Source organism: Octopus bimaculoides, chromosome 1, assembly GCF_046866305.1.
Source record: "Octopus bimaculoides isolate indiv1 chromosome 1, ASM4686630v1, whole genome shotgun sequence".
Classification (NCBI taxonomy): Eukaryota; Metazoa; Mollusca; class Cephalopoda; order Octopoda; family Octopodidae; genus Octopus; species Octopus bimaculoides.
The window spans coordinates 127,447,823-127,471,468 of NC_142928.1; the positions used below are offsets into that span (position 1 = coordinate 127,447,823).

The window sequence follows — 23,646 nt, forward strand, 5'->3', positions numbered from 1 at the left end:
GCCACAATTTTTAACCCAGATTTACTCAGTTACTTGTTTATCAAACTTTCTTTGATAAGAGCCCTTGCCAATAGCATAAAGTAATTTATGTATTAAAGCTTGGTTGTATTACTGATCCAAGAGCAAGTATTTGCTTTGCTTGCATAATTACAACAAGGCTTACAAGATGGATGCTTTTGGAAAAGTTTGTAGAAATTGACAATCTTTATTTTTATAATCTTTGCTTTTTGTCATCTTTGGTTGTAGAGAATTTACATAAAAAAGCCTGTACATTGAGACTTCTTAGCAATGAATATTTAGCTGGTTCTTGTTTTTGCTTTAGATCAAATAATTTCAACTTAATATCATGTATTTCATTAAGTATAGCTGCATTTTCAACAGCATACTTTAAATCTTCATTTGAACAATCTTAAACTATTGTACATACAGGACATTTTTCAGTTTGATGATTGCAGTGACGCCACACAATTTGAGAAATTTTTACTTAACCAGTTTGAGCTCAGTGTCATCTGTAAACAGGTTTGAGTTAAACTGTATTAGCCATGCATCTGCTTCTTCAGCATTATCAATATATCAGTGATTATTGCGAACCATCTTAGTGTTATTAGCAGATAATTAGAATTACAAATCTTCATTGCCCAGGTGTTTGGTTTACAATAATTAAGTTTTCAATAAGTATTTATTTGAGTAAACTGAGGGCATGTGTAATAGTGAAGAGAGTGAGTGTAATCTAATATCAGATGTTTGTCAAAATCTTCAGTTATGGTATGAATGTATATCATTGTTCATCAATGATATCCAAGTAGCACACTAAAAATGATCTTCAGATGGAAATGACAAGCATATTTTAGTTTAATGCATCACTTACTGTGCATACATATATATATATCAAAATTAAAATACAGTTCAAAATAACACCACCATACATCTCTCACTCTCCTCGTTCACTATGTCTGCTTCTCTCTCTTCACACCCCACACTCTTGCAACCTACCCAACCACATCACATGTTATCTGTTATCTCTCTCTCTCTCTCTCTCTCTCTCTCTCTCTCTCTCTCTCTCTCTCAGTTACCAGTCTACTATATAATCATTGTTATACTGTTGCTCAGCACAACCATTCACCTCTTACTTCCCCACCTCTTGTATCATTGGTTATCAGCCATTCACTACATCCACCCTTCAACCCTACCCCATCTTTACAGTTGTTGCCTACCTTTCCTTCTCTCACCTATTGCTCATTTCTCATTCCCTCATACACTCTTGCAACCTCCACTCATTCTCTATTCTGGTCCACTCATCTCACTCACTCCTACTCATCTCATACATTAAGGGCCCACCCAGACACCTTACCACCACTATTTTTATCTCTTTCCATCTTCACTCAATCACTCTCATCCTCTTTTCTAAAATGTGAGTTGTTGTGTAACTCTGCTCTGGCCATTTCTCTCACACTCATCTCTTAGCATGAACCTACCCACTTGATGTTCATAGTCTTTCAAGCTGCAAGGTGGCTTCACTAGTGCTGATGGCATGAAAAAAACACCCAGTACATGCTGTAAAATAGTTGGCATTAGGAAGGGCATCCAGTCATAGATACGATGGCAAAGCAAATATTGGAGCATGATGCTATTCTTGGATCCATCAGATCCTTTCAAACTATCCAACATGGACATTAAATGATAATGATGAATATAAGACTTATGTTGATTGATGCTATGAAATTATTGGTACAAGTGAGATTGCCTTATCTTAATAGTAGATTATCTCCATGTAAACAGCAAGAATGATGAATTAAGAGAGAATGTAACTTATTAGAGGAAAAATTAATCAAAAATACTTATTAACTTATCTAATTCTCAAAAGTTCATTTCAACAGAGGCATGAAAAATTAGATAAGTGTATACAATCAATAGAATACAACAATATCATTTAAATTCTAAAAGTATAATTTAAATATATATACTAAATCAGTAAAAGTAATACACTAAGAAAATTACTATGGATTTAATATTGTAACTTCAGAAATGTAGTATCTTTAATTAAGATATATATTGTAATATATAAATTGAAAGGATACATATCTTCTAATTGTAAAAGTGTTTGTTTAAATATTTCAAGGATTTTTATCTTACCCAACTATATTATTGCATTAAATTGTTACAAAATACACAAAATATGCAGCATACAAATATCTTTCCAATATATTATTTAAACTTTTATTAGCTAATCATCAATATGCTGTCAATGTTTGTTTCAGGCTTCATCACAGAATGTTTCATATGCTTTTAAGCCGGTGTTGCTGCAATGTTTGAATTGCTATTAAATGTTTTGTGAATTATATATTCATATGCAATGTATTGTTATCTCCTATATTTTCTAAAAGAAGCTAATATTTCCCACAAGTCATCTTGCAGGCATTATGTGAACAAACATGACTGAACTTCCTTATCTGTTAAACGCTTTGCTTCAGCTTACTTTCATTTTAGTTTACTTTTATTGGATTCTTGCAAAAATGTCTTTATAAAATGGCAGCGTGTGATCAGCTTTACAAAAGGAAATGTTTTGCATGATTCAATAATATATTCTTATGTATATGGACTCTATTATGGAATTTACAGATCTTTATATTTTTAATCTTTATATTTGTATCTGATTTTTCTGTATTTTGCTTTATTTGCCTACACTTTCAAATTAATTCAAAAATAAGACCTTTTATTAATAGTTCTATCTTTTTGCTTGTCATTTTTCTTTTTAAAAGGTGGAATGCTTGTACTTAAAGCATCGCATTAAGAAAAAAAAATCATTTAAAAATAGTTGACTTAGCAACAATGCAAGTTATAATAGGTATTACTGTAATAGATAAAAATATTTGAGCACTTAATATTTTTCAGAAGCAGAGCTATGTCACCATCCCTAAAACTAGTTATTGTGATTTAAAATTCTTACTAAGTTCATGAAATTAACTCATAGGTGGATGCTGGAGTATGAATGGAATTGGTCCTTTTTTCCTCTTCCTTCTGTCAAACTTATCTTTCTTTGCAGGATCATATCTTTTCTTTCTTTTTTCCCCTTTTAACATGCTTTAAAATATTTTTATATTTAGAATGTACTTATAAATTTTTTAATTGAAAACTAATTTGTTCAAAGAATGCACATTATTGATACTTGATGAGTGTTTTTCTAATTTAATTTCATATTGGATTTTATAGGAAGTGGAGTTGCTTATAAGTTTTCCTGAAAACATTCTGGCTGTTTCTTCATCAGTTGGGACCAGGAGTATAATAATTGTGTGTATGAATGACAGGATTCAAATGAGGTGTGACAAAAACTGGATATAAGAGTAATTAGCTATTGAATACATGACAAAAGACCGAACTATTACAGACAGATATTTGATATGTATGGAGAATGAGATGTGTGTCAAATAATCCAAGTGAAAGGCATGAGAAGCAGTAAATTCTGATCTGAAGAAGCTTAACATCATGAAGGACTACAACAAGTGACGTGATGGTGTGCGGGAAAAGATCTTTCCATGCTAGCATGGAGAAACAGATTAAACTGATGATGAGGATAAATATATGTATGAATGTGTGTGTGTATGTATATATATATATATATATATATATATATATATATATATATATATATATATATATATAAATATATATATATATATATATCATGTGTGTGTATCTGTTCATAGCAATGTGCATGTGTCTGTATATAAATCTGTGTGTACAAGGTGCATTCCAGAAGTTTTGAAATATTTTCAAGAGAGACATTTATTAATTCCAAAGAAACACAAAACTGTACTCTCCTTCAAAGTATAATAAGAACCTGACTTCAGTGCACTTGTAGCACTCCAGCTACTTTGTGAAGGTGCTATGGAAGTCCTCCAAAATGAAAGCATCCAAGGACCCTTGTCACAGCCTCCTTCATCTCTTTAAGTTTGTAGAACAACCAAATGTCATGGGGAGCAAAATCTGGACTGTAGTGAGAGTGAGGGACAATTTTGATGCCCATCTTTGTCAAGTTTTTGGTTACCAGGATGGAATTGTGGACTAGTACATTGTCTTGGTGCAGGTGCTCTGGCCTTTTGCAATGAAATTGCTTGGACTCCCTCAAAATATCCGCAAAGTGTTCTTTGTTTGCTGTCTCACCAGAAGGAATCCGGTGTTGCAGCTGAAAGAGGAAATCATCATAGACTTGCTTTTCCCGGCCTTTTGTGCCAGCAAAAATCAGACGCTTGGCTCTTATAAGTTAATTCATAAGCAGTCTGGAGCATTTCATAAGTTTCTGTAGTGTTCTTGTCCAGTTTAACACAAAACTTTATTATATAGTGAGCTTCTAAATTGTCTTCACATCCTGACTGCATTTCGCAAACTAATCAGTTGTAGAAAGTAATGTTTAGTAGGGTGTGTTCAAAGTGCTGTTACAACCATCACCTTCAATCTGGAATAACAAAATTTGTCAGGTCAGCTTATTAGATATATAGCTATGATATACTAAAATTACAATAATCTAGGACTGTTATAACTACTGGTCCTAAAAAATGTCTCAAAACTTCTAGAATGCATCTTGTATATGCACTTATATATATTTCAATTTTTTTTCTCTGTGTTTTTCTCCTTGTCTCCGTATTCTTTCTGTTGAAGAGCGTAGCTCGAAACGTTAAAGACTTTCCGTATTCCCGAGCGTCATACTAATACACCCTTTTGTTGTTTACACCACCTGTCCTCGTCTGTTGTTGTTTTTTCGTACATTCTCCCATCTATATATATATATATATATATATATATATATATATATATATATATATATATATATATATACATATATACTTCGCCAAGTAAATTATATAACCAAAATGAAACAAACCCATCTTTAGTTAAACAATACAAATCAAAACGTTATGATGCTTTTTTTATAATGAATATTCCTAAATATTTTTTATATATTCTTCCCAATGTATATGAATATTTTCTTTAATATATTTATTTCAATACCTGAAAAATATAATGTTTAAAGTTTCTCTGGATTAATTGATTTTGCATTTAATCAATTTGCTTGTATCATTCTTCTCTAGTAACATTTAATTTCAGATATGACAAACTTAAATCATTGAGTTACGATATCATAATAACATCTAGCTACATTAATATCTAGAGCCTCATTTTAAAGAAACTCTGTTTCAATATTTACAGCACTTTTTCAGTTTTTCCATTAATATTTATCTTAACTACAAATTGATCTGTTTTATTATTTTGGGGGTTTTGTTTATATATATATGTAATATCAATGTGTGTGTGTGTGTGTATCTATGTACATCAATATATTTGTGCATTCAATTATTCTTTTAACTGATACAAATATATATTTTTTCCTGTTGTATGTATTCAATTTCATATCTATTCTTTTATACCAGTATGAAATGAGGCATGTTATTAAAGTGACACTAACAAATATTAGGCTCAAAACCTACTAGAAAATATTTTTGCTAATTCATTCAAATATTAAATTTTACAGAACTGCCCTTTGTCTTGTCACCATGGTAACTGAAAAGAAAGATGTTTTTAAAAATATCTTCTGGGGTTTTGTTGATATAAAAAAAAACTATTCTAAATTCATATTTAACTTTTTTTATTTTCAGGTTTCTTTAAGTATGAATCATGAAAATGAAGAGCAATCTACCTACCATACAAATACAACTCCTGAACGTCAAGAGATTGCACAGATGGTTAGATGCCGGATGGCTCATCTTAATCTTCCATTAAAAGATTATAGTAAGTATTTTGTGATCTTGACAAGATTTTACAAGTAATATATTCTTTTTATTCCTATCTTTTTCTTTTTTAAACGAAATTCAAAAATTCAATTTTACACATTGTATCTTTGGAAATATTGATATTTTCAAAATATTTTTATTGAAATATGTAGCAAAATGGATATATTTTCTTGGTTTAAAAACTGATCGCTGTTTCTGCTTTATACTTTGCAAATCATATTCAAAATGTATAAGAAAATATTACTTGGAACTTAGCAATGTTTTTTTTTTCATGAAAATAACACTGAAAAATTATTACTTTTGATTATTTTTAATGAATGAATCTTGCTAGAAAATAAATTATGAAATTCTGTTTCTGATTAATAATCCTGGTTATTAATCAGAAACAGAATTTCATAATTCATGGTTACTAATCTAATGTTAAAGAGATTTCAACATTTTTTACATTGTAGCTTTTTTATTTCATTTCTCTCTTCAGTCATTCTGTTGATTGTATCATCAGTTTAAAATAGTATACATTATCTATGTCATAAGAATTTGGAAATTTCAAGAGAACATAAAAAATTCATTTATAATTGTTGAACTCAGAAGTAGATAAAGCTATAAAGAAAAGTATGTAAGCACTAGGTTAAAAAAAAACCCTTTGGATAGAAAAAAAAGTATATATTATTTAATTGAGTAAAGAAGACCTTTGTTTATTGATTAGATTATTGTTTGTTTTATAGCAATATGAACTGAAGTAAGAATGGCAAGCTCACAGAAACATTAGCATGCAGGACAAAATGCTTAGTAGTATTTTGTCTGTCTCTATGTTCTGAGTTCAAATTCTGCCAGGGTTGACTTCACCTTTCATTCTTTCGGAGTAGATAAAATAAGTACCAGTTAAACATTGGGGTCAATATAACCAACTAGCCTACTACCCCAAAATTGCTGGCCTTGTACCAAAATGTGAAACCAGTATGAACTGAGGTAATGATAATAAAGTGGAACTTTCACTGTTCCTGTTGAAAATATAGACAGGTGAGAGGAAGTTCCACAGCACTTCAGTTCTGGGGAAAAGATTCTGGTACTGTACTTAGCACACTATTTACAAAATAGGATACAGTTGAGATGACAAGAGTGGTAGACATATAATTTTGAGTTTGGATGAGAGTTTTTCACAGCTTGATAGTTCAGATGAAGTAACATTCCTTTAGTAGGGCAGAAGCTACATCTTTGCCATGAGTGAAGATTTACTTATCAATTAAATTACCTCTTTTTGGATAACATATTGTGGTGTATGCATGCATGTTTGTAGCATCAACATTGGTCTATTTATATAAGTGCCTTACTTGCACCTTGTAGAAAAACTGTTCAGAACAAAAACATTTTCTTTCCTTGAAGAGAAAATCGATCTTCATTGTACATCTTTTATTATGTTAGGAAAGCTATGAAAAGATTTCAAAATCTGTGAGAGTTAACATTTATCAAGTGCAGGAAAATTTTATCTATGTGTTTATGAAGAATATAGCATTGTTAGTAAGTTTCCTTCATAAGTACTTCAATTATTTTGATGCTTCTGAGACATGTTCGTTTTTTGTAGAAATAAATGTTAGACTTTCTAAAAAAAATAGGATCGATCACAGTAAATAGGAAAATAATCCTCTCAAGAAAATAACAAAAACAATGGAGAAAGAGAGTACCAGACTTTACATGACAAAGTGTCTGGCCAGTGTAAGGAAGTATGTCTTTAGAAGAGATAGGTAATGGAGGAAGTAATCACTGTCATCTGCAAAGAGATACATTTCATGTAAAGGGATTGTGCAAACAAATACAAATTTTATGGTAATTTTTTTAACATTTCTTTTTATCTATTCCTTATTAATCATTTTATTCTTTTCAGTAGAAATTGGTTTTCAAAGAAATTGACTGTCTTTTTTTTTTTTTTTTTTCCTTGTATTCTAAAACAAATGAATTTATATTATACCATTGTAGATGATTGTGGTGAAAAGAAAAATTGCTTATCATATGTTATCACTAACCCCAGTTATGACACAAAATTAGTTCTTGATGATATCATGTAAGTATATTTAGATAATATTTTTTTTTTCCATTTTCTGATCTCACTATAATATATTTGATGAGAGATTTAGCTTAGCACAGCTTCTGACCAACTTAGATATTTGCTATTAAACAGAAAACAGACAGCCAACGTGATAAATAAAAGTCTTCAGTAATTCTGCAACATTGGCACTTTCTGTTAAATCAGAAATTATGCAACTTCAATATTCAGTGTGAGCTTGTTTTTGGTAATCAATAACTCAGAAATTGTTCCAAAGATATAGCTGTCATTTTTATGAATTTGTGATATCTTCAGTGAGCTTCTACAGATGTCTGGCTTGTTAGAGGACTACAGAAAGACTAATTAAGAGTTCAAACCATACTGGAAATATTGCGTTAGCTCCATAATGCAAAATAAATTATTCCTCTGCTACAGAATTGGGTGTTGTTGGGGAATTATTGTTGTTCTTATTGTTTATCCCCAAATCAGCTCTGATCAGGTAGACCTACAGCTATGATCATCCTACTTCTCGTTTCTTTTTTTTTCCATCATGAAACAGGTATCTTGTACTACAATATCCAAAATCTCTTTCTTTTTTAAGCCACTAGGGTGTAATTTAAATGAAATTTGGCTGCTATTTGTAACTGGCTGTGCAACCATATAGAAGCTCTCTTGTTTGGTCTTTAGTATGGGCAAGATCAGTCCCAAACGCAAGTAGTGTTTCTATTTTCAGTCATCTTGACTGCACCCATCCATCTCCAAACTATACTCACAGGACAAGTTGAATTCAGTACACTACAACTTAACATAACACTGTTTAGAGGAGAGATTTTTTTCCCCTAGTCCCCTAGATGTATTATGTATTTTAAAAGTTAATTGGTTGAACTCAATACAGCACTGGTGACAACATATTAACCATTGAACACATAACTGGTTGTCTTTTAAACTTCAAAAGGTGAAAAGCAAAGTCATTTCTATAAAACATTATTCTCACAGAATGTGCATGCAAATCATAAAAGCTAATTTTTCAAACAAATTTTCTATTTTTTTAATTTTTATGCTATTGAATATTAATTAAATGATCAAGATGGTTTTCTTAATTACAAAAATATGTGGTATAAAATTCATGTATTAAATCTTTATCTGATTATGAAAAAGAAATAGCAATTTTATGTCAAAGTCTATAAATAACTATTGTTAAAAACTTATATAATTTTGTTTTGAAATATTTTTAATTGATGTATGTTTTTTTTTTTCTTTTTTAGATATCTTATTCGACCGAGTTCATTGTCCCCTCACCCCTCGCCACTGGTAGATGAACGCAAACTGTTGAAGAAAAATCAAATAGTAAAAGATTCTAAGCTACACAGCCTCAGTGAAAGAGGTGAGCCAACAGGGGCAGACAACTCAGATACCGATGAGAATTCAGACAACAAACTAGGGCCTTTCCCTCATTTCAGGAGAACAAGGATTTCAACCATACTGGAAGACAACAGTAGGGTAAATTCTCTAGAAAAACCATTTGAAACTTTCCTGTATTGTATGTTGACTGAATCCAAGTATAATACAGTGATGGCAGTTTTTCTAGCTACACAATTAGCAATATTATAAAGTCTGTTACATTTTCTTATAAAGATTACCAGAAGTAAATATTACTGAAGTCCTTTCTAGCTAGTAGTGATTAAGAAATATTTTTAAAATAATATATTGAGGGACTTGCATGAGTATACTTAAGTATATATAAGTTGCATATGCTTCTGAAAGATTTCAAGTTAAATCAATGAAATAACATTAAAGCTGAAATACCAAGTAGTCTTAGCACTATTACACTGGTAGAGCAGCAAGGATAGATGAAATCTATTGACCTTTACTGTAATAGAATGGTACCCCCAATCAAAACAGGGTGCAACTGATAGTATGGTATTAGACTGTGCACATGCTGTACAATATGTAAATAGTATGTGATTTCTATAGAACTTGCACATCTTAGCCTACACAGAAGTTGATAAATCACCTCTAACTTTCAAAATAACAAGATGTATATGTGTATGTATGTTTGAAATTTATGTATCTATATGTTTTTGTATATGTGTGTATATATAGATATATGCGTGTGTGTGTGTGTATGTACATATATACATATGTATGTATGTGTGTACATACACATGTATGCATATATATTCATTGTTATCTTTTTGACATCTACTTTTCCACACTTGCATGCACCAGACATAGTTTATTGAGACAGACTCTTTACAGCTGGTTAACATTTCTACCACCTACCCTCACCTGTTTCCAAGCAAGGTAAACTTTCCCCATGGCCAGACATATTTTCACAGAAAACTTGTATGAAAGTGGCACTTGTATGAAAGTGGCACTCATTTACAACTGTCATGCTATGTCAAAACAAGGAAACACAAAAACACACTCACACCCACACACATGTATATGCTTGTATGTGAGTGTGTGTATATCTTGCTTTAGGGGAGATATGTGACTACCTTGCATCATAAATGAGTGAATGGGCTGGAAAGAAGACAATAATCGTAGTGATTGTATCAGACCACATTCTCAAGATACAAGATGTGTATAAGGGAGAATACAGACAAAGCATTGGGAAGGGTGAGTAGATAAGTTCATTAGAGTGTGCGGAGAGTGTGACAGATAGTTAGAGATGAGTGTAGAGAGGGATGCAGGGAACGTGACACAGGTGAAGGTGTGGTCAGTGGTGAATATTAGTGTTATGGAGAAGGTGAAAGAATGGAAATGGCTCAGGAAGAAGGAGGTAATAAGTGACAATACAGAAAGGAATGAAAGCAGCTATATAAGAAACCTGTTGATAAATCAGAAAATATGGAGGCAATATGGAGGGTGGGAGAGCAGAATCTTTTTCAAATCAAACTCTGCTGCCTTGAATAAAGAAAGAAATAACACATTGAATTCTATGCCTGGAAAAGAGAAAATTGTCAAGATTAGAATGTATTTGATCATAAGTCCACATGTTCAGTACTGACCTTGAGCTAAACAACAACCTCATGAGTCTCTGTTTCATCACACAGCCTGAGACTGTAGATCACATTCTCTATCAAAACATATTTCTGTATAAATTTATTGAATTTGGATATAATATTGATTTTAATATAAATATCTTTATACATATAGTAATTTAATAGTTAAACAGATAAGCACTTTTTAACTATTGGATGGTAAAATGAAACTGAGTTTAAAATATGGATTATTGATAATATCTTTATAAGTTAAACTCTTACTACAGTTATTGTAGTGTGACATTGAGCAAGAGATATGATTCTGCTTGCTCCAGTTGCCCTGGCTGATAAAACACAGGTTCAAATCAATTCAGAAGGGCATCTAGCTTTAGAAGCAATTTACTTCAGCACAAAATAAATCAGCCTGCCCACATTAGCATAGAAAAACTGATGTAAAACAAAGGAAATAAATAAAATAATAGTAAACAAGGCTACACACACATCAGCAAGTATCATTACCATAAAAAAATGGATGTAAAACAAAAGAAATAAAACCTATAAGCTACACTCACACACAGACACACACACACACATGCATGCATGCAAAGTTGTATTACAAAACAACTCACTATAGAATATCAAAAAAATATGTAGAAAACTCTAAAAATATAATTTAGCAGATAAATATAGGATGAATTAAAAGTTTTCATATACGTTAAAGAAGTTTTAGTATTATACATTTACAAAAATAATATTAATTGAAGGAACATCAAAACCTGTAACTCATCAATAAGATTTTAATTACAACTGTAGGTTTTTAGATTATCAATTTCATCTTTGATATTTATTTTTCTGACATTCTCTTTCATTTGTCTTTCACTTGTTTCAGTCATTGGACTGAAGCCATATTGGGTTTAGTTGAACAAATTATCCCCAGTTACTCATTTGTTTAAGTCTGGTACTTATTCTACCAGTCTCTTTTACTGAATTTTCATGTTACTGGTCATCAATCAGTGTTGAGAAACAAACACAAAGACAAGCAAACATATGTATATCATTATTTTTATTATTTAAAACAATTTGATTCAGCCCCATGCGACTTAAAGTTTCATAAGCTTCTTACAGAAACCTAGCTCATTGGGCTATTGTTCTCTCACCTGTGTGTTTATATATATATATATATATATATATATATATATATACAGGGTGTTCCAGAAGTCTTGAGCACATTTTGACATTGACTATCTTGAAAATTATTAAGGACATAAAAACGCATCTGATATATTCTGAAAGCTTGCAATTTCAAGTTTTTTTATGGAATGTTCAAAGATGTTCAATGTGAGTACTGTAGGTCATATGGCACACATCAAGCCAATAGTCCAATTCTTGCCAAACGCGTTCCAGCATTGCATTGTCGATGGTTGCAACAGCTTCCATTATTCAGGCCTTCAGTTCATCCACGTCTTTTGGAAGGGGAGGCATATAGACCAGTCCTTTCACAAACCCCCACAAAAACAAATCGCCAGGTGTGAGATCTGGAGACCTGGGAGGCCAGGGCAAGAGAACACGATCATCTCGCCCAAACTGTCCAATCCATCTATCTGGCAGTGTTGTGTTCAGATATTGTCTAACCCTGAGGCTCCAGTCTGGTAGCGCCACATCCTGTTGGAAAATGAAGTCATCAGACTCTTCCTCACTCAACTTATCCATTAACCAGTTTTCCAGCATGTCGAGATATATGTCACCATTGACTGTTGCTCCTTCAAAGAAGAATGGTCCATAGACAGCTTTCTTGGACATAGCCCAAAACACGTTCATCTTCAGGAAATCTCACTGATACCCAAGAAGTTCATGTGGGTTTTCAGTACCCTATATGCGAGTGTTATGCTTGTTAACTTTGCTATTTACATGGAAGGTTGCCTCATTGCTAAAAACAAGCCAGTCATCAAATCCTTCATCTTCCAACTTCTCTTGCATTGCAATGCAAAAGTCACAATGAGCTGGTTTATCAGTGTTCTGCAACTGTTGGACCAACTGTAGCTTGTAAGGTGTCATCTGCAGTCGTCTTTTTAAGATACACCAAACAGTTGTAGGAAGCTGAAGTTTCCTACTGGCTCTTCTGATCGATTTATGGGGGCTCTGCTCAAAGGCAGTTCGAACTCACTCAACCGTATCATCTGAAGTTGAGGGGACGTCCCATTCTCTTAGCTGGGCACAAACACCCATCCTTCATGAATTTACCATGCCATCTCAATATGGCCTTCCTTTCTGGTGCCTCTTTTCGGAATTTTGTGTGAAATGTATGTTGAGCAAGTGTCCATGATTCAGTTTTTGCAAATTCAAGGACGCAAAACGCCTTTTCTGGTTGAGTGAATGCCATTACTGGATCTGAAAAAGTATGAAAAAATCATTAGCATTACAAAAAAACTTTATGAATTTAGCTTTAAAATGGTACCAGTTTCATCTGACTACCAATCATAGTCCAGCAGATATGAGGACTTGAAATGTGCCCAAGACTTCTGGAACACCCTGTATATATATAGCAAGTTTCTTTCTACCAAATTCACTCATAAGGTTTTGGCTTTTGGTCAGCTTGGGGTTGTAGTAGAAGATACTTTTCCAAGGTGCAACACAGTGGGACTGAACCTGAAACCATATGGTTGAGAAGCAAACTGCTTACCACACAGCCACACCTGTGCCTGTATATAGATTGATTTAATCTCTGATCCTCATCAAGTTCTTTATATTTATTTAGACATATATCTCAGTGTTGCTGCTGAACTCAGAACTGTTCAAACCCTTTTAATTCTGTAGAAATGAAGGAAATATTGATGCAATTTCAGGATATTTCAGTCTAATCCAGTAATAGCATTCATATATGTTGCAGTTATAACCAGACTTACTACTTGTACTATCACTAATGTTTTCATTTAAACCATTGTTCTATTTAGCTTTCATGTGAGAAACGTCATTCATATAAGTATATTTAAATTTAACAATTTGTATATACATAAAATTAAGACTAAATAAGTGGGGAAAATTATATAGATTAATTCAGTGTATAGATTACTTCATGAAATTCAACTATATGTTGAATTTCATATTTAATAATTGTATTTGAAAAATAAAATATTTTATTTACTTTAATTCAACATACTACAGGAATTAGAACTAAAAGAATTTCATTGAAATTGGGGAAAGGGTTTTGTCTTAACAATTCAGCTTTGTTTGTAATACACTATCATTTAAAATTAAGTGATAGTTGAAATTAAATTGACATTGTAGAGAATGGCAAACCTACACATAAGCACACACACACACACACACACATATAATGTTAATAAGATATGATAGGATTTGAAGTTAATAATTTCATGAACCACAAAGGTCTCTTGGGGTAGTGTTTATGTTTCAAGATGAGAGCATTATTTCCTGCTGTATAGATCATTGTCTATAGCAAGTATTTTTTCAAAGCTTTGGTATCTGTTCCCCCATATCAAGCTGAAAGAAGACATATAGAGTAAAATATTCTACCTAATTTCACAATAAAAATATCTATAGTAGATTTGAACTTATGCTTCAGGAGATAGCTGTCTAATATCTTATTATCCATGTAAATTCACTTCTGCATGACTGAAAAATAAAAGATTTCAAATGTGTGCAGACAATAATAGTTACACATCAGTATATGTTATAATATATATACGGATAAATAAATATTGATAAATATATACAAATATTTATGTCTGTACATACGCACAACTTATACAAACATCTATGGGTGTATACAAATGTTTGTTTTTAGGTCAAACTAAAAATAAAAACAATTTAACATTAAGAATAATTACTCAATATTGTTAAGTGGAGCACATGTTTTATTAAATTTTTATAAGAATTCGGGTGACTGTGACTTCAAATTTTTGGCTGGCTCACCTTCATATTTGGTACCTACATCATAATTTAATGATAATAGGCAGAAACTGGGACACAGTAATTTCCAGTAGAGTTTCATCATAGCTGGCAAAGCAATAGACAACCCTATATATATTATAATCTGATTATAATCATAGTGTGCCTTTTGTTATCATAAAAGAAAAATATTTAGCTTCAAAAGAGATAACTGTGAAGAATTAGATTTGTACAATATTTTCCACTTTTAACATTCATTATCAATTATATAATAAGCTACACCTCTAGAATATACATCCTGGTGGAAGTTAAACTGTCTTGAGTATTTTCTGTCATGCTCATTTTCGTATTTTGTGAATAGTTTTGACAAATATTATGTTGTTTTATTCATTATGTCATTGAGATTTTTATATGGTTTATTGATTTGATGTTCTTTGTATTTCTTATTTATTTAGTTTCATAGTTTTGAATTATTTTTATGTTTAATAGATTATATGATATTGTTGAATCTTCTCAGAACAATTTTGATCATTTATAACAAAATGCCATTATTTATATATATATATATATATATATATATATATATATATATATATATATACATATATATATATGTGTGTGTGTGTATATATATATATGTGTGTGTATAGATACATAGATATATAGATATACACACACGCACATATATATATATATATATATATATATATATATATATGTGTGTGTGTGTGTGTGTGTGTATATATATATATATATATATGTGTGTGTCGTCGTCGTCGTTTAACGTCCGCTTTCCATGCTAGCATGGGTTGGACGACTTGACTGAGGACTGGTGAAACCAGATGGCTACACCAGGCTCCAATCTGATTTGACAGAGTTTCCACAGCTGGATGCCCTTCCTAACGCCAACCACTCAGAGAGTGTAGTGGGTGCTTTTATGTGTCACCCGCACGAAGGCCAGTCCAGGTGCACCGGCAATGATCTCGCTCGAAAATCCTACGATGGCCCCGCACAAGAGCCAGTTCAGGGGCACTGGCAATGATCTAGTGTGTATATATATATATGTGTGTGTGTGTATATATATATATATATATATATACACACACACACACACACACACACACACACACACACACACACACACACACACACACACACACACACACATATATATATATATAAATATGTATATATATATATACATACATACATACATACATACATACATACATACACACACATCACTACAGTCACATATATATTCTTTGCCTTAATACCAGTTTCTATTTTTGTTATCATATTTTTCCTTTTTGTTTCTGTGAAGACAATTCCAGTAACTGATAAGAATTATAAAATGGATGGTGTTAAGTAATTGGTTTACAATTAAATTTAACCATCTGGCAGAGACGGCAAAACAAACTAAATAAAAATATCCATGTTCACTATGTGCACATGTATTGATATTATTGTACTTTGCCTGTGTTCTTTAACACTATTTAATTTCATTACAATAAAATACCAAGTACTTATTAATATCTGTGTGCAACACAGCATAAATACATATCAGTGGCTCATGATTCTATCCAACAATACTGTCTAACTTTGGTTTGGTTCTTAAAATTTATCACTGTTAATAATGATTATCTATAAAATGCATATGGTTTAAGTCATCGAAAGAAATCTATAGAGACATAACAATATCCTGCTTCAATGCAGAATCTCAGATTAAATATGGTGCAAGATAAACACAAAGAAGTTATATGTTATTCTTTTATGAACACTGTCACTTCAGATTTCCAATGGCTTTAATAGGAAGTAGTGTCATTCATTCAGCCACTTACACTATTTCTTTGCTGCATCATTTTATTTGTGTGTGTGTGCATGTGTGTGTGTGTGTGTGAGAGAGAGAGAGAGAGAGGGATAGAGAGATCAAGTGGACCCCAAAGAGGCTGGTGTTGATCTGTGTCAGCAAGACATGTAGTAAAATTGATGAGTACAGGGAATTTGCCATAAGGAATGGAAAATCCAATGTTTCAGACAATATCCTTCTTAAAAGAAAAGTTGAGAGACAGCATAGTTTTATATCCTCCAAGTTAAAAAAAAGAACTGGCTGCAACTTATAACGAATGCATGATCACACAAATTTCATATGTGAATAAGAAGTGGTAGGCAAAACAGCATGAGAAGGAAGAAAGCGTAATGGAATGAGGAGAAGTAGGCAAAGTTGAGAGTGAAATGATAAAAGAAGAGTTGAAGATTAAGAAAAGGTTTAATGAACTCCTAGGTGTAGGGAAAATGTTCATTTAAACTTGTCAGTGACAGGTCAAATATGAAACATTGTTTCCTCTATTTCCTTGAGAATGTGAAATCCATGGTTTACAATAATACCACACACTGATAAGTGAGTGATGGAATGGCCTGTAGTTTTGAAATGGATGGTAATAGGTTGGCCTAGCATACATAGTATTATGCTTTGGATATGCTCCCAAAAGCAATCAGCAATGTAAAGGGCACCACAAAGTTTGCATATGGTGCAATATACATAAAGTATAGTAGAAAATATTTGCTCAAGGTGCCATACAGTGGAACGGAACCTGGAAACACAGCTGAAAAGCAAACTTCTTACCACAAGCACTTCCCATTAATCCAGCAGAACTTTTTGATTAGTTAGAATGATTAATATCTTGAAGTTTAAATAGCAAGGCAATTCTCAGAACATTAATGCAAAATTGTCTGAAGAAGTATGCATGTTGAATTAATGGACTCCCCTAGAGCCATGTATATTATAAATAATATTTTATAATATCCTATGAATGTGATCAAGGAGTCCCATAAAAATACACTTCATGCTGAAACATATGTAGTAATACATTAATAAAAATATAAAAATCTCTGTTCATGAAATATTTCTCATTATTTATATATTTATCATAAACTACATGGAATACCACATACATAACAATCCCATACAGTTAACTTGGCAGGCTGGGAGTAATATATGGTAGCCAGTAACAAGTAGCATAGGAGCTTTTATGAGTGCACTGGTAGGTATTTGCCATATACAATATGCAAGGATATATATATATAATAAAACATGAGAGATTGTTTTTAAGATATTTATTTGTTCCATTTAACATATATTACATTTACTAAAGGTGATTATTAATTACATAATACAAGTTACATTATCAAAATGTATAGTCAAATCGTCAGAAATGTATAACTTTTATGTGTAACATTATTGGATATGGATATAATTATGTATATGTGAGTGTGTGTGATGTAGACTGAGATCCCCATTGGCTAACCCTTGATATTTAAAATGGAGTGTTAACACTTACAGTTTGCAAATTAGTAGCTCCAATTTTCTGTAGCTACTGTAAACATACTGACTGCTTGTTTCCCTGGGCTTGGTCAAATTCATGTAGATGCCTTTGATGAGAATCCAATAAGATTCAAAAATTGATTAAGATTGTTCATGACTTCTTCCAATCTGTGGAGAATCAGCTAAATTTGCTCTGTTTATAGTACATATGTATATAGTACATATATACATGTATATAGTACATATGTACTATATACACATATATACATGTAATATACATGTACTTGCATACATCATCATCATCATCATCGTTTAACGTCCGCTTTCCATGCTAGCATGGGTTGGACGATACATGTATATTATTGTATATTTATATATATGCATAAATATATGTGTGTATATATTCATATACATAATGATTGAATCTTAGTAACCTCTAAATGAATTAATAGATTTTATGTCTGCCAAGGGAAAATATTACTTAGCAACAAATTTTGTCTGATACATGCAAGCATAAAAATGTGAATATTGAAATGACATGTATATATGGTATATATATACACACACATACACACACACACACACACACACACAGAGGAATGACTGTGGTGAAGATGTTTGCTTCACAATCACATGGCTTTGTTTCCATTCCTACTGCATGGATGGTACTTGGGCAAGTGTCTTCTACTATAGCCCTGGAGCTAACCAAAACATTGTAATGTATGGGTGTATGTTTGTGTCTTCTTGCCTTGACATCATGCGATTGTTGTAAATAAATGGCATTCATTTCCATTATTCTGTGATAACATGTCTGGCAAAGGGTAAATATTACTTTGCTTCGAAACAAGTAAGGGCTGACAACAGGGAAGCCATCCAGCCTTGGAATATCTACCTCAATAAATTCCATCTGACCTATACAAGCATGGAAAAGGGGAACAGATATTTAAATGATAATGATATATATCTATATATACATACACACACATTATGCATGCGCATACAAACACATTTATATTAAATATCCTATGAAATGAGTTATACCTTAGCACTGTTTGTCTTCTGAATCTTTTTTCATATATGAGTTGTCTAGCAACAGGAATTTTTTTTTTTTTACATTTCTTGCCACAGTCTAAACCTTTTAGTTCACTTATTTGTTTGCAATTTCTAACAAATGCACTCTCTTTTCTGGGTTTTATTTCTGTACCACTCTAATACCCTCTAAATTGGTTTGTTTCACTATCTCACTTTTCTCTAATTTGCACGGATGACTTGGATTAACTTGACTTTCCTAAAGCATATGCAATATCCCTTTATATGTGTTCTTTGCATTAAGCATGGGGAATATCTTTATTTTTTTTTATATCTCTATATGGTTGAGTGTAAATATACAGTTGTATATCTTGTGGTATACAATTAATATTAATATGAATCAATGATAACTCTTTGTTATATGTGAATATTAACACGCTTGCCATATCTGTCTACATTGTGTAATCTTATTTAAAACATATATACATATATATAATAACACATACAAATATCATTGATGAAAAGACTAAATGAATGATAATAGAAATGTCTATCTGAGATGATTATATTTTTGCTCTTTATAAGTAGAATAAGTGAAGTAATGGACAAAATGCTTTACAGTATTTAGTTATGTTCTTTACATTCTGAGTTCGAATCTGGCCAAGATTAGCTTTGCTTTCTATCCTTCAAGAGTCAAGAAAATAAATAGGAAATAGTAGTTTGCTATCATTTTCTGTTTCCTTTCTTGTGCCAATAAAAAAATATATCCTTGTGTCTAAGTTAGAAATTAATATTTATATAAACTTACATGAAGAAATATAAATTTATATTAACTAGTGAAAGTCATAGACCAAGACATAAGTTCCCTGGAAGGAAAAGATAGTGACATGATTTCAATCCCTTATTTCATCTGATTATAATACTGATACCCATGGTGAATAGTTGAACATCACAGAACCCCATTTCATCTCCCTCCTTAAATACAGAACCTATTTTTGCTTCATCAAAAGAATTTAATATTTATACTATGTTATATGAGATTAGAGCATTGGATTAACTTAGCAACAGTGTTTAGTCTTATCACCCTACATCTTCAGATTCTACAGTCTTTTATCTTTTTGGAGCCAATAATGTAAGTAAATAGTGCTGTACTGGGTCACCTTAATCAGCTTTACTTTATTTCCCTTGCACCAGTCAGGAATAAATAAATAAATATACATGCATACATACATACATACATACATACATACATACACTTGGGAATGTGTGATTAAGAAGTTGGTTTCACAACCACAAGGATTGATCTCCATAATAGAACGCATTTGGCAAATGTTTTCTACCATAGATTTGATTTGACCCATGTTTTGTGAGTGAAAGTTGCCAGACTGAAATTGTATGCACACATACATATGATATTACTTCCTGGAAACCTCACAGGCTGTCAATGAACAGTTAGCTTCTGTGTATTTTACTTTTCTATATGTCTGTGTTTGTGTATATATTAACAAAGGATTACTGATAGATAAGCACATCAAAACAAAAATACTTTGTTATATTTATTGCATGCATCTTACATCCCTTAATGCAAGGGAGGATTTAGCCACTTGATTTCCATGCTGGCATGGGTTAGACAAGCTGTTACTTCATGTAACAATATGTCCAATCCATATCAGCATGGAAAAGCAGTTGTAAAATGATAAACTGGCACTCTGTCAGTTACAATGACAAGGGTTCCAGTTGATCCAAGCAACAGAGCAGCCTGCTTGTGAAATTAATGTGTGAGTGGCAGAGCATTCCACAGATACATGTACCCTTAATAAAGTTCTCAGAGAGATTCAGCATGACACAGAATGTGAAATACAGGTAAAACTCATTTTTGCCAGTTGAGTGGACTGGAGCAATGTGAAATAAAGTGTCTTGCTCAAGGACACAACGCATTGCCAGGAAGCAAACTCATAACCTTAAAAGCTTGAACCAAGCACCCTAACAACTTAGCCACATACCTTCACAGAAAAAGTGATAATAATGACAATGATAATCCTCAAAAACAATTAGCAAATACTAAATGTATCAAACATTAATTAAAAATATTTAAGCATGTACATTAAATTATATATACATTAATTAAAAATAGTTAAGCATGTACATTAAATCATATATTTTAAATTAATATAATGCATATGTGAATATGTGTAAAGAGTTTTATGTAGATGAAGGGATAAAAAGCAAGTGTAAACATTGTGGATATTTGTTCAGAAGTTCCAGGCATTGAAGATTATCTATTTTTAATTTATTATTGCTATCATAAGTCATTAACCCTGTTTTGAAGCACATATATATTTTATGCTTCTCTGGAAAATGAATGTATTTATATTGTTTCTTTTCTTACTACTGTTAATTATTTGAATTCTTCGTACAAGGAATAAGCTGGTTTCTAACAAAGAAACAATGCTTTATCGTTGGAATTTGAATAACCACAATGTTAAGTGTTACCTGTCGATCTTCAGAAAAGTTTTGCATGTTTATTGTTACACTTATAGATTGTATTTGTGAAGTGTGAACTAGGTGATTACTTAACATAGCTAAGTGGACCACAAATTATGGGCATAAATATGAATTTATAATCAAAGAGAAACTGTAGGTTTTGAAGCAACTGTCCGTAGATAAACTCCCCACTGGAAGAAATGTACACATCTGTAAAGCAGCTGATCTGTATGACTGCTCACAATATTTCCTTCTTGTTCCAAACAATTATATCATGCTCCTTATATTTGCAATTGGCAGAAATTTTGCTTGAAATGTCCTACAAATATGACTTATATTAACTGATATGCATATTCAATAACTGGAGAATAGTCATTATTTATTTCAGTGACATCTTACAGATAGCATTGTATGTTTGTTTAGCAACAATATCATGTTGCAATGGGAGGTAGTGCCTTGATGACATTTTGGGGCAACTGCTGATTCCCAGACAATGTCATCCATGGAACTGTGACATAACTGACATTTTCAATTGCATCTTGAAAGTTTAAATGTTCACTGTCTCTTTTATTCTTGAGATTGTATTTTTTCATAGCTATCTCCTGATCTTGAATTACAAAAGCATAACTTTTGAAATTTGACATGATGTAATGATCACAAATGCAACAGACTACATTTCATGTTAATTATAATCATTGTTCTCAAGTTTATTGGAAACACTTTTTTCTTAAAGTTGTTTCAGCAATTGGGTATACTAGGGTATCATTGTGAAGGGTTTTACTTGAACAAACTGACCTCTAATACATTTTTTTTTAATCTAGTACTTATTCTATCAGTTTCTTTTGCCAAACTGCTAAGTTACAAAGATGTAAACCAGCTATCACTGGTTGTGAAGTGCTGTGGCAGGAGAGAGGTCAACACACACACATGATCTGTTTCAGTTTCTGTTTACCAAATTCCCTCCCAAGTTATTGGCCAGCCTAGGGCTATAGTAGAAAACTCTTGCCCAAGGTACCATGCAGTGGAACTGAACCCAAAATCACATGGTTGCAAAGTGAGCTTCTTAACCATGCAGCCTTGCCTAACTTTTTGTAGTATACAGAGTGTTCCTCTTCCAGATATTTGTTGTGGTATGTAATTCTGGGTTCATATAGGAGATCATCAAATGAGTACTTCTTGAGGAGCGTACTCCTGACTTTCCACTCCCTCTTTTCTTCTGGGAGCGAGCTTGTGAACATCATGTTTTGTGGAAGTTTGCAGTTGATGTCAGGACTTTGCAGGTTTTAATATCTATGGAGCAAATTTCCTCTGTAGACTAGATAAGTATCTCAAAAGTTGGCACCAACAATTGTATTGCAAATGTATTGTGTGATATTATCTTCCCTTTAACCCCATGACAATGGTTTTTTTATCAGGCAACCAAGTTGCACTGACAGTAATCATCTTGGCTGAGATCAGCAATTAGCACACAACAACAGTTTGGCATATATTTATGTCAACCACTTTAAAGCATGCACTGTTTATTTATGTAAGTTGTCACCAATGCGAGGACTGTAAATTCAATGAAACTGGCATAGCTAGATGCGGCTGTAAATTCCATGAAAGACCAGAAGAATTTGCTGAATATGTACAAATTTGATAGGAAGTCACTGTGGAAATGGTGGTGTAACTGCCAAAACTGCTGCTTTTATGCTATTATGGTGATGAAGTCTTGAACTGAGTTGGAAATATTTACATGAAGAGTCTAACAAAGCTATCAGATTCCTTGAAATTTTCACAGTGGCCTCTATTATTGGTTCCATGAGTGATAGAGGATATTTATATCAACCAGTTCACAAACGGGTACAAAACCGCAGCAGATAGGGTTGCGTATATTTTCATTATCTGATTCAAAGCAAGTACACGGTGGACATACATTTACATCAACTGATGTTATGGGGTTAAAGAAAAGCTCTTCCTGCCATATATCATTATCATCATCATCATCATTTAACATCTATTTTCCATGGTGGCATGGGTTGGAGAGTTTGACAGGAGCTGGTAAGTCAGAAGGCTGCATTAGACTCCAGTCGTCTTGTTTTGGCA

At 32.2% G+C, this 23,646-nt stretch overlaps 1 protein-coding gene and 1 pseudogene across 27 annotated transcripts in view; one reads left to right on the plus strand and one right to left on the minus strand.

Annotated features, from left to right (window-relative positions):
- LOC106878725 (potassium channel subfamily T member 2) overlaps nt 1-23,646 on the plus strand; it is a 668,752-nt gene that overhangs the window by 623,716 nt on the left and 21,390 nt on the right. For 15 of the 27 annotated variants that reach the window (XM_089357587.1, XM_089357572.1, XM_052970033.2 and 12 more), the window contains 3 exons: nt 5,652-5,784; nt 7,761-7,845; nt 9,093-9,327. In XM_089357587.1, coding sequence (XP_089213713.1) covers nt 5,652-5,784; nt 7,761-7,845; nt 9,093-9,327 — 453 coding nt within the window. The remainder of the gene's footprint in view (nt 1-5,651; nt 5,785-7,760; nt 7,846-9,092; nt 9,328-23,646) is intronic. The other 12 variants (XM_089357576.1, XM_089357683.1, XM_089357685.1 and 9 more) reach the window with 2 other exon arrangements.
- Nucleotides 12,138-12,869, minus strand: LOC149137716 (uncharacterized; annotated as a pseudogene).